This window comes from Passer domesticus, chromosome 1 (assembly GCF_036417665.1).
Source record: "Passer domesticus isolate bPasDom1 chromosome 1, bPasDom1.hap1, whole genome shotgun sequence".
NCBI lineage: Eukaryota > Metazoa > Chordata > Aves > Passeriformes > Passeridae > Passer > Passer domesticus.
In genome coordinates, this window is record NC_087474.1 from 119,490,338 (window position 1) to 119,502,986 (window position 12,649).

The 12,649-nt window shown below is 38.6% G+C and overlaps 1 protein-coding gene across 2 annotated transcripts in view; it reads left to right on the forward strand.

Annotated features, from left to right (window-relative positions):
• SPIDR (scaffold protein involved in DNA repair) overlaps positions 1–12,649 on the forward strand; it is a 193,696-nt gene that overhangs the window by 60,492 nt on the left and 120,555 nt on the right. For both annotated transcript variants that reach the window (XM_064385696.1, XM_064385705.1), the window contains one exon: positions 798–898. In XM_064385696.1, coding sequence (XP_064241766.1) covers positions 798–898 — 101 coding nt within the window. The remainder of the gene's footprint in view (positions 1–797; positions 899–12,649) is intronic.

The window sequence follows — 12,649 nt, forward strand, 5'->3', positions numbered from 1 at the left end:
AAGTAGGTCTTTATGCAAATAACTTCTTTGAAGCCAAAGAAAAATGCTCAAACACTCCCACAGTAGTCCAGAGCTCTTTGTAGTAGCCCAAAGACAGCTTCCAACACATACATCTTCTTGTTCTTAAAAGTGAGAGATTATGTCTTCTGGCTTTGAATCCAAGGGTAGGAATTGCTTTAGTGTTACCTTAAGTGTATTTGTGCTAGATGCCACTCCTCTGCTCCTCACCTTGGGAATGCTAAATTAATTTCATCTTGGAGAGTGTTCAGACCACTGAAACTGCACACTTGACCCAGCTTGTGAAATGAATCATAGGGTCAAGTATGGGTAAAAGAATATTTTTGTGATCACTCCTTGCCAACAGACAAACAAATCTGTGAGGGAAAAGAAAACCCAACCTGTTATAACTAGTGGTTACACTGGTTTGTTTTGAATTTGCAACTGTCTCTGGTTTCTAATAGGATCTGTTCATAAGTGCAAGGGAAAGTTAGAAACCATTTTTTACACTCCTCATACTGGAGACAGGACTGAAAACATGAAGATTTTGAACTCCCAGATACTGAAAACGTTTTGTTGCGTGTATTGACCCTAGGTGTATGTTTTGATGGGAGTAACTCTGTTGGAAAACTCAAAATTGGGAGAACTAATCTACAAAACATAGTTTTACTGTATGATTCTGTTTCTAAAGGGGAAAGCATACATACATATATATACATATACATCTGTCCTGTGGCTTGTCATTTGGCCAACCAAACACTGATTCCTGGCAAAACTGAGCATTCCTTTATTCTCTGCAGAGGCGGGCTAGCTGAGAGGTTGTGTCGGCTCCAGAACAGAGAAAGATCTGCCATTAGCTTTTGGAGGCATCAGTGTCTTTCAGATGATAAAATCCCCTCAGGTAAGAAGCATAACACAATGCCACTGTGAAAGTATTGTACCTACATGTATGTATCTATGGCCTATGTAGGGGGAAAAGTGAAATTTATATTATTTGCTGGTCATTCCTGACTTAGGTTTAATGTTATAGTGATGGTCTTCTGAGCTAATAATTGCATTTCTGGTAAATATGGCGGTTTCTAACAACTCAGTCATTATTTCAATGTATAAGGTAAAGGATATATTTTAAGTAGCCTCCATCTAAGTTCTTCACAGCTTCTTGATATCCAGCAACACATGGAAAAAATGGTGTTTTCAGCAGGTTTTAGGACAATTAAAGTTTTAATTTATGGGTGCTCAGATTTTTTTGGTGTTTTTTTTCCTTTCTTCATAACCAACCTTTCCTCTTGTTCTTTTTGCTATGTGATCACTTCTTGACAACAAATAAACAAATGGATAAAAATTAATGGGTAAGTGCTGAAATTGTGAGTGGCACTAAGTGTGAACAAATAGTGCACAACTATGAAATGAGTGTGAAGCATAACTACAGGGGGCACATCACTTAAAAAGAAACAGTGGGAGTCATGAAAATTAGTTGCTGGTGACTGATAGCACCACCTTTCAGTAGTGTTTCTTGAGAGGCAATGGATTCATAGAGTTTAAGTATTAAGAAGTTTTTTAATCAGATTCTGTGTGTGTGACTATAGTCTACAAAATGTCAATCATTTATTCTATATTAAGCCGACTGCTTGTTTTTGAGCATATATTAACTTGCATTTATTTTTCAGAAAGTCTTCTGGTCTTAATTTGAAAACACATGGATAAGTGAATCTATCATTTACTTGGAGAGTTTGTCCCCAGTTCTACTCCCAAATTTTTAAAGGTGGTTTTTCTTCCAAATCTGAATTTGTCTGGCTTCAGTTTCCCTCTTTTGTTTCTTGTTTCTCCCTTAAAGAGCTCTTTAGTATGTGACATTTTCCCTTTCTGGCTCTTACATAGCAAAACCTCTGCTGCTTCCCAATTTTCATAAACTGAACAGACTGAGCTATTTAAAGGTCTCTAAAGCATTTTTATCAATGTTCAAGTGACTTTCATGGCTTTTTACTGTACCTCTTGAACTTTACAGAAGGGTCTTAAGATCAAAGATAGCAATTCTATGTGTTCTTCATACAAGACGTAGCAATTCTATGTGTTTAGTCTCATTAAAATCATTGGCCAGGTCCAGTTCACTTCTCAGGCTCCAGGATATTCGAGGCCTGTGATAAGTATTTGAGTCTGGCTTGGCTTTGCTCACAGCAGGGTGCTGGGACTTCACCTCAAACTGATTGTCCAATATGATTTTGTAACCTCTACAGCTATTTTTTTTCTGAGATGCTGTTTCCCACTCTCCAGCTACTCTTTCTTCTGCCTAAACACAGGGAAGTATTTGTGCTGTATCATGGCTGATTTTACTTAAGTAGTGCAGATAACCATGCAGTTCAGATCACTGTATAGCCAAAGCCGGTCTTCTTTTAGTCACAGATTTGCTTGAGTTTGTGGTATTCACACAGTTATATCACTGGTGAAACAATAGCATGAGTCCTGCTGGAACTGATGTTACTCAGTTGTAATTCTCCACTGGTAAAAAGCTCTAACTGCAATTCACAAAGTTAGCTCTCAGGATTTTAATTTTTTTTTCATTCCACTCAAAGAGTGCATTACTCATAGTGAAAATGGTTGTTTTTTCATAAGAAGGTTGTATGATTTAAAGTTACACCCAAACTGTTGACTAAAGCTCGATCTCAGTTTCTCACTGGAGTTCTAGAGGGCTTACATCCCTTGGTCATTTGCATGCTGTGTGTTCAAAATGCCACCCATGTGGAATAGCACGTTGTATTTCTGAACTTAATTCCTTACTTATTTTTCCAGCCACTTTGCCTAGATCTGATGTCAGGCTAGTTGGTCTCCAGTTACTGTAAGCCACTTTTTTTGCCATTCCTGAATAGTAGCACAATGTCATTGTCCTTTCAGTCCTCTGGAATTTCACCAGTATCTGAATACATTCTAGAAAGTGACATCAGGGAACCAGAGATGTCTTTAGCCAGCTCTTTTCAAAAATGCTATGCTGAAAATTGTACAGGCATGCTTACTTAAAACCATGAGAGGTTACTTCATCATTCTTATGTGGTGTGAGGACATCCTCTCACTGCTTCTCAAATATGGAACAGAAATAGATATTGAATAGGCTTGCCTTTTTTAATAAAATGAAAAAAATTAATGCACTTTGTAGTAACAGACCTCCAACATTGCTAGTATTCTTTTTGTCCTAGTTTCACATGTGTCATTACAAAACCTTGTGTTTGGCTGCTCACCATTTTGTTAGACCAACTTTTAGGCTGAAATATTCCACGCTAAACATCTGCCCCTGGCTGAATTCCTTTCTTTGATTCTTCTTCTTTCTTTCAGAAAATGAGTCAGAATTAGTTAGCATTTTATGAGAAAAAAGGCTATGGGAAAATACCTTGCTCTATTCTTAAGTACATTTAAAAAATTCTGATGGGTGTCTTTAAGATGATTTAGTTTTGGCAGAAGATGAACTGTTTCTGGGATATGCCTTTTCCATCATAACAAAAAATGTACAAGAAGTCTTTAGGACAAACTACTGTTTCATTTACCCTGCAAGCATTTGCTACAATTTCTGAAAAATGCTGAGCATGCCATAAATTTAGGAATAAACTCCACAGCTTCAATTTCACTTCCAATTCTCAATCCTTATTCCAAAGTATAATGATTATAAAATAATCATTAAAATAGCTGTGATAATATTTTGGGGATACTTTTTTGTCTCAAGAAAAATTTATTTTTGATAGTTATAGTCTTAGAACGGCCGTAATGTTTTGTAACACCAAAATGAAATTGGTGTTTGGTTTGGAGAACATCAGTTGGAATGGTTGAAATTTTAGTAATGTAACTAGATAACCTTCTCTTTGCTTCTAGTCAGGAATGTGAAGTGTCAGCACAGCAAATGCATGCCACTTTCAGCTTTCATCTCTTTAGGTTCAAGTTAAGACTGTCTCACTAATCTAAGAATCTTCTTGAATTTTGTTTCCCCTCTGTTTTGCCCAGTAACATTTCTAAGCCACACTGTTTCCAGGACTGTTTCTGACTTCAGCACAGAATTAGAGGAAAGAACTTTTCAAATAACAAACTCATTTGAGTCACTAAAGAATCCTGAAGATTAATGTGGAGGATTGAAGTAACTTAGTTGCCGGGAGAGCTGTCACGTCATTTTGGATATCCCATAGACATGCAGACCAGAAGTTCATTGCTAAAGCAGCGGGGAGCAATTTCAAATGAGATTGGTTTAAAGTCCTCCTTACATATGAGATTTAAGGAAAAATGTTTCCAGAAGTTCCAGCTGTCACCCCTATTAGACGTTTCAAATTGCAGAATTTTATGCCTTTATTTTGCTGTTGCTTACTTTTAGGTTGTATCCATGTCCCTATTACTCAAAAAACCCTAGTTTTTTGCTTTGTTGTTTTTTTTTTTTTTTTTAATCCTGTCTGTTACCTCCCTGACCCCTTTCTGTAAGTAACCATTGTGGTTTGGCTGCCTCTTGGTCACTGGGATGAATCACTGCCCAGAAGAGAGCACCTCCTTTCAGAAAGCACGCACTTTCTGGTGTTTATGCAGCGCACAGGGTCTCACTTTGGCTGACTCATTCTGCTGGGTAGAAGAAGCCTTTGTGCTTTCTCAGATTTTGACAGTTTTGGGCCACAGTCACATTATAGAGCTGGTCCCTGTGTTGGGATAGGCACTCACTAAGGATATGGGTTTTCTGTAAGGTGAATCCCACTTCTGTAAATCAAGGTAGCCATACCAGGCAGAGGCCTGAAGGGAGGGAATACCAGAGTTTGCCTGTGCTACACAGCATTGGGTGGATGCTTTCTGTGGTTCATCTCTAACAGAGGTGAATGTCAGGCTCTGCCACAAATCCAAAATGTTCTGTTCTTCACACGATGTAAAAGGGGGGTTGAGGTGCAGGCCATGTAACAGCAAGTCTCTGATCAGCCAAGCTGATGGTTTAAGGGCACTCTGTGCAAGGGCTTGTAGACCATTTGCAGGCTTTTTTCTGTATGCAGTGCTGCAACTTCCCCATGAAGTTTCCTGTTTGGGCAAAGAGGAGATCTGGACAGCTGAAAGAGAGAGAGAGAAAAAAAAAAAAAAACAAACCCACAACAAAAACCCAAACCTTTTTCCTGTCAACATCTGCTGGAAGAAAAAATAGTGGTTTTCTGAGTTACATTCAGACAACTTTCCTGTCTATAGGAGGGGACACTAATAATATTTAAAGCAAACTCATGTAGATTTCTACTGTAACTTCTGAAATTCTGCTTTCTATACATCCTACCTTCCATTGGTTTTGTTTGTCTTACAGCTACTGTCAAAGCAGTTCTTTACCTTAAATGCAGAAACATTTTATTCTCTAGCATTTATAATCTGCTGTAAGATTTGGTATTTGTTGATCCAAGGTTAAGATTCGTGATTGTGTTACAACTGAATTTGAGTAGTAAACTGACCAGAAAACAAAACCATTGATTTTTCCTTCCAAACTGCTCCTTCCTCTCAGGGAAAAGTGACCTTCAAGGGGCAGCAAATTTTCAGTTTACTGAGGCAAATGGAACACATACATGGGGGGAGGAGGGTGAAGCCCTGGAGATGAGGACAGAGTTTCATGCCACACGTTTTCAGGAAGGCTGAAAGGCTTACAGAAGAGGATATAAACAATCTCTCCCTCTCTTCCAGTTTCATTGACTAGTTAAGATGATGGGAAGAAATTATTTTAGCAGCTTGAATGCCAAGAAACTTGCACTTGATGAAGAAAACATGGGTAGCCCTTAACAGGGTTTCCTTTACTATGTAAAATTCTTTTAAAAAGACAGAAATCTGAGATTTGCTACTTGTTGCTTATTTCTTAGTTCTTGATAGTTTGTTTTATTACTTAAGAGTTAATACTATAAATTAGAGACATGGCAAGTAGCCAGTTTTTGGTTTTTTTTTCCTAGCTGTCTGAACTTGTTACAGTATTGGAAAGGAAAAAATCAAATGTGAACTTGTCTTCTTCAAACAAGAATTCTTTGTATTGTTTTTGTTTTCCTATGAAAAACAATGACATGCATAGTCTCTTTAAGTAGCTCACATATGTTCTTATAAAGAATTTGTAGTGTTTAAAGCACAGCCAAATTCAGCAGACTTTTAAAAATGTATATAAATGTGGCAAGAAGCCATCATGCCTATGAGAGACTTGGTGTGTTTCTGAGAGAAATCTTCTTGAATGGCTTCAGAAGTTACCAGCCCAGGAAGAATAACAACATGTATAGATCAGAACAGCAACCAGATGGTTTTGTACAGGCTGTGAAAACCTTGAAACCCAGACCTGCTTTTCAGCATTGACTTTGAATTATAAGGGTCTTCTTGGTATCTACCTGCTTGCTGAGTTTGTTATGCCTGCATCTGCAAGTTATAAATGAGGGAAGAGAAAAGCAATAATGGGATACCAAGCAAAAGAATGTTTTTGTTTTGATTTATGCCTGTAATTTGACATTTTATACTTTTTGCACTTAAGAATGAAAGTAAAACTTTGTGGCTTGAACCAGAAAGTGGTTGGCTATTCTTCCACTGCAGATAGTATGTGATGTCCCAGGAGAGTGTCTACTAACTGCAGTTTTGGAACCACATTTGACAATTAGAAGTTAAATTATGTTGGGATGAAATAATGCCTTTGAAAAATAACTGAGTGAGACAAATTTGGAAGAGTGTTGCTAGTTTGCTTTATTAAACAAGGCATAAAGTGGAATTTTCTTTGTTTCCTTTATAATTCCATAATGTGTGTTTGACCTATTCATCTGAACCAAAGGCAAAGAGTGACTTTCATTCTTTGTGCAGTGAGTACTATTCCCAACCTTAACTGCCCACAATTCTTTGTAGTTTCAGTGGGAAAGTTTATTTTATGAAAGCTTTTACTTAAGATTAGTAGAAATTTGACTCATGTGTAACACCTGCATTTTACAAAATGCATATTTCTAAAGAATTTCCCAGTTAAGAGAAAGTATAACTTAACTTATCAACCATGTATTTAGAAATGTCAAGTACAATAAAAATTTGCTTCTAAACTGCAGTTCATGTATACTATTTGTTTGATAATTCTTTGAGAAAAAGTAACAGTAATTTGTTTTTCTTAAAAGTATCTGTCCTTTCCCCATATCATTCAAATATCACTAAGATGAAGAATTTTGACTGTTTAGCTGATAAGAACAAGTTGCCTTCCCTATTTTTGCACAAAACATGTATTTGTTAGCAGTTTTTCAAATACTAATGTGGCTTCAAGCAAGCTCATCTTCCTCTCTTGTGTCTTCTTATGTGTTTGTAATGGCTTTATTCAGACAGCTCTACTTGCATCAGGGTAATTTTTTAATTTATTTAAAAGGAAGGTGGTGAAATAGTCTTCCTTTTGCCTCTTGTTGTGCTTGCTTGGTCTTTTTTATCCATGTGGCTTGTGAGGTAAGTCTTGTGGCTGAGGAGTTTTATTTTGTCAGTCTTGCTTTTCATGATAGTTCACATGTATATTGTAAGTATGCATATGGTCCTTATTACTATAGGATAATAATAATATTAGACTTTATTATCTATAGACTTTTTATTATCACAATAGTAATCATTTCCACTCCATTCTTTTTCATGCTTGGATATAAGTTAGGGTTTTTTCTGTAATGCTCAGTGGAGCAGAGCCATTCACTGCTTGGCATTTTCTTATGCTTCAGTTTTCTTTTGTGTTTCTAAGTGGTCTATGTTCACTGTATTCTGCATTGGTACTGTGGCCTTCATGAACTTATTTCTGCCTGGTGTCATGTGATTGTTACATTCAGTTATATTCAGACGGGCACATCACATCCTTCAGCCCTGTGGGTGGGATGTGTTCTTACAACATAGCAAGATTTTTACATTTTCAGGAAGAATGGAAAATTGAAAAATTCAACCTGGCTTTGTTTTGCTCTTGTTGATGTGGTGGTGTTAGTGTTGGTTCTGCTGGTCTCATCTGCAGGGACATGCACTGGCCATCCCAGCTGACATGTTCAAACCATGCAGAATTCAGTTTGTGGTCCTGAAACCCTTTGTCTCACTCTATAAGTCTTGTAGAGATTACTCTGCTGCTGGAGTTTTATTGACCAGCTCTAAAGAGAGTTTCTTCCCTTTGAGAACTTTCCATTTAAGGCTACAGGTGCTCTTTTGGAACACTTGAATGGTAGCATTTTAGCAAAATTCACTGGAGTGGGGTGAAACTGCATGCAGTCTTACTGATATTGACATTTGATGCATTTCCATACATCAAGCACCATGGATCCTCTCATTGCACTGTGTTCAGCTTCCTGTCACTGTGTCACTAGAGAAATATAAAATTTGTGGCTCCCAAGAGATCATAATTTCTATATTTTCCTCCTCATTTGTCTTCCTTATTGGTAGTAACAGAGTTATTAAAACAAACTTTAGAGTTGTATTTCAGGCACTGAAGCCAGAATGTCTGAACATTTGGGGTTTTTTTTAAATTGTGCTCCTCAATGTTTTTTTTCCTTCTCTCGTCTCCAAACTGCTTTTTGGTTGTTGAGAGTCAAAGCAGGCTGGCTTTCTTCTTAGCTTCGCTCCTAGGCTGCCTTTGGCATTGACCAGTGCATCATCTGTGACCACGTACATTCAGCGTTGATGTGGCTTAAATACATGTGTCTGCTGTGAAGCCACTGTGTTAGGTCTGAAGATTAAGGGCATTCATTCTGCCAGAGACTGTGGAGTCATCTGAAGTCTTCAAAGGGCTCAAGACCTCAGGGTCTGTGAGCTCCAACAGAATGGGGAGCTTTCTTTTGCCCTTCTTCCCCCCCCCCTTTTTTTTCCCCTTCTTTTTGTTTCTTTTTAACCCTTCTGGAATTCAGAGTAAATGCAGAACATCTGCAAAATACTGCACCAAAATATATTTTGATGTCATGATGTATGACATATGGTATATGACTGAAGGGCAGCATCACCCTGTGTACTAAACAAAAATGAAAATAAGTACCCAAGGAAACTGATGCATTCAGTGTGAAATTTGTTTATTCATCTCCCAGGTACTGGAATTATCTTTGAGCTACTTGAAAATTAGGAAAAAAATTTTCACTGAAAGAATAATAAAGCACTGGAATTGTCTTCCCAGGGAGGTGGTGGAATCACCATCTCTGGATGTGTTTAAAAAAAGACTGGACATGGCACTTGGTGCTATAGTCTAGTTGAGATGTTAGGGCATAGGTTGGACTTGATGATTTTAGAGGTCTCTTCCAACCTCATTATTCTGTGATTCTGTGATTCATGTCTGGGTTGCAGATTGGAGTGAGAAACCAACATCCCAGAGGACACTTGGAATTAAATAATTAACTGTGTACGTCAGAGCAGATCTCTTAGGTGATTAAACCAAAGTGCCTCTAGCTGAGGATCCTGTTTCTTGCAGTGACAAAAATGCCTAGAAAAAATTATAAAATGGCTAACACTTGATGGTATTTTCCCAAAATATTCTCCCAAATACTTCCCACAGATCTCTGACTCTGGGACTTTCTAAACCAGAATTACTGTGTATGTTCTTAGTAGTTCTTAATAAGTTTTTCTCCTACCAAAAAGTTACTGGTTGTTTTTCTGAACCCATGCATACAATATAGACCTGTTTTGATCACGCAATTATGGATCATCAGGCTTTTTTGGAAATTATGCCCAAGGTCCTTGCCAGGTTTGCTGCATTACTACTGTTGCAAAAAAGACCTTTGCCTGTGATTTCAAAGGTTCTGCTAATAGTAGCAGTGAGAGGTTGATGTTCCATATGCCCAGATTTGGATCAGGATTTCTTAATCTTTGTCAGAGCTTCTTGTTTCTTGTCTAGGAGGTGAGGGGGGTTCTTGCCAATCACAGCAAGGCTCCACCAAAGATGCTTCCCTGCTTAAATGGCTCGTTCCTCCCACCAGTCAGTCTCTGTCATGGATTTCACTCCTTCAGGACCACTTGCAAAATGTGAAGGAGCTAATTTATTTGATCATGGTCCATCTAGCGATGGCTTCTCTCTGTTTCTTTTCAGAGGGTGGCATTTATCACAGTGGTGTTCTGCAAAGGGTGATTAACTAATCTAGCTCCTAACTGGTGCCTGATTTTTCTTGTACACTGTCCTTTCTGTGACCAATATGTTGATTCAGTAGTAGCCAGCATGTTACTGCATGTCTTTGTGAAGATTTCTCTTCTTATGGAAAATGCTGTGAGAAGTGAGGGAGCATTACAAGCCTTGGTGGCTGATCCCCTCCTTTCAAGTGGTGTTCTTTAGAGGTCACATGTTGTACATCTCAAATACCTCTGCAAAATTCATACTCAGCCAGATTTATCAGTGCCTTTCTAGCTTTCTTTGTGGCACCTTAAGCCTTGTGTATCAGTGATTGAATTACACTTCATGCCCCTGGGATGAATAAACTCTCTGTTTTTACTTGTAGGGCCAGATATTTCAAATGATCCCTGTGTCAGTGGATGTTTTCTCTGACTTTCCAGCTGACTCTGTGAAGGCTGTGGAGACATGCTGGAAGGGGCAGCTGTCCATGTTAGGCTGTGTTCCAGGACCAGTGAGCTGCAGCAGCACTCTGTCACCAGAGCTCAGGGCACCCAGGGCTTTGCTGAGAAATGCACCTGTGTCTCCCACTGGTCAGGCTGATCTGGGTTTCCATCTTTATCTCCCCCAAGCATTTCACTTTGCAGAGGCCTCTGGAGCTAGACTGAATATTTGGAGCAGGTCCTTCACTGAAAGCATGGTCAAGAGCAGGCTCCCCACAGCACCAAGCCTGTCATTTCAAGGAACATTTGTTGTATGATTTAGTGTTAGGTGATCCTGTGAGGAGCAGGGAGTTGGACTTGAGAGTCCTTATGGACCCCTTTCAACTCAAGATCTTCTATGATTCTATAAGAGCTTTGTTAAGCAGTCCTTAAATTACTGATTGCTGCTTCATGGAAGATGCATCCAGGCAGCTGCGTGCTCACTCTCAGTGAGTGTGCATGTGTACTTGCCTTTCAGTGGGAGAATAAAGGTTACCTTGAAGTAAGTAAACTGAAATGGCTTTGCAGTTGGCTGAATTAGCTCCTTAATTCTCAGAGGAGCTAACCCTGAAGAAATCCATAAGTATTCTGGGCAGCAGAATGGGAAATGACGAAATGTGCAGTGTAAAAATGGGCACAATTGCAGCACATTTATTGATTGCACCTTTTAAAATGCATACAATTATAAGGTATTCTTCCTTATTTAAGATAACTAGGTATTGCCTTGAAACATGCACATCTCTGTTTCGGAATTTCTTGAGCTGTAATTCTGCTTTGTAAATGAAAGTGAGTGAATTATAACTTCAGCAAGCAAGTGGAATTTGTGTAAGTTATCTGAGGGTGAAGGAGAACAATGCAAAACCCTAAAGTGAGCTTTTCACATGGATGAACAAACAAGTAAACTCTGGAAACTGTAGAATTTGCAGTGATCCAGCCTGTCTCCTCACCCACAAATTTGCCCTTCAGTGTGCAGCCACATATGTTTGATTTATTTTTGATTGACATAACAATACAAGAGCCAAATGTATTAAACCAAAGCTACATTCTGAACTTTGGTGTTTCATCATGTGCCAGCAATCCAAAGTGCTTTTCCATGTTGTTCAAGAGAACACTATCATCAGCAGTAATAATAATTTCAGAGTAATTAAACTAAACTATCTCTGTGCATCTAAATAAACAAATAGATTGTGGTTCTGTAGAATGTGCATGTGTGCCAAGTGTGAGACTTGGCTACTGGTCGAAGTTGAGATGCTTTTAGTGTAGAAGCATTCTGCTTCATTTAGAATCAGCTCCCAGTGTTTCCACCAGCTTTAGGCTTGCAAGAGACTCTGGTGTCATGGTAGGGTATTTTTTACTCCAATGTCTTTTAGAAACTTTCACACAGATATAGTTCTTGATTTGCCTAGTATTTTTAACTGTTTTACAGTCAGAGGTATTTAAAAGAAAAATGTTATTAGGCTGTCATTCATTGTCTTCATCCTGCTGTATAAAATGAGTAACATATAAGCTGCTGACCAGTAAGAACTGGCATAAAATTCTGCATTGGTTCAGAAGCGATGAGCAGTCTCTCTCACAAGCTGTCTTAATACTTTTTTTATAATAAGCTGTTGGTGCATTTGAAAATTGAGACTGATTTTGTTTTTGTGACTTGGTTTCTAAAGTGGATGTAAATGCAAATTGTGCTGTATGTCTAGAGGGAAGAGGTAAATGCGTAGTTACTTTAAAGGATGAGAATTTTTGTGGTTAGCAGAATTTGTTTATGCGTGCCAAATGACTTGGGGTTGACAGAGGACCACAACTGCAGCTAGTCAGGCAAAACAGAATTCAAGTGTGAATATTCTAAGCCCTTCCCTTCAGGCAGAGAAAACTAGTCATTGCTCACCCTTGTCAGAATTTTCACATAAGCAAACATTATCTCAGTGTAGTGAGTATCTGCAGGGGCACTGTGACGTTACAGCTTTCTCCGAGAAGGTGACAGCAGTGAGGAGCAGCAGCAGGCTGCAACCATCTCTCTTCATCAGTCAGTTTCAAAGGACCTGGCAAAAAGGGTTCATCCTCCTTCTTCTCAGATCTGGAAAAGGAGGTCAAGCTGTCCTGGCTTGGACAGAAGTGGCTTATGTACATTTTGTGTCAGACTGTCTGGTGGAAC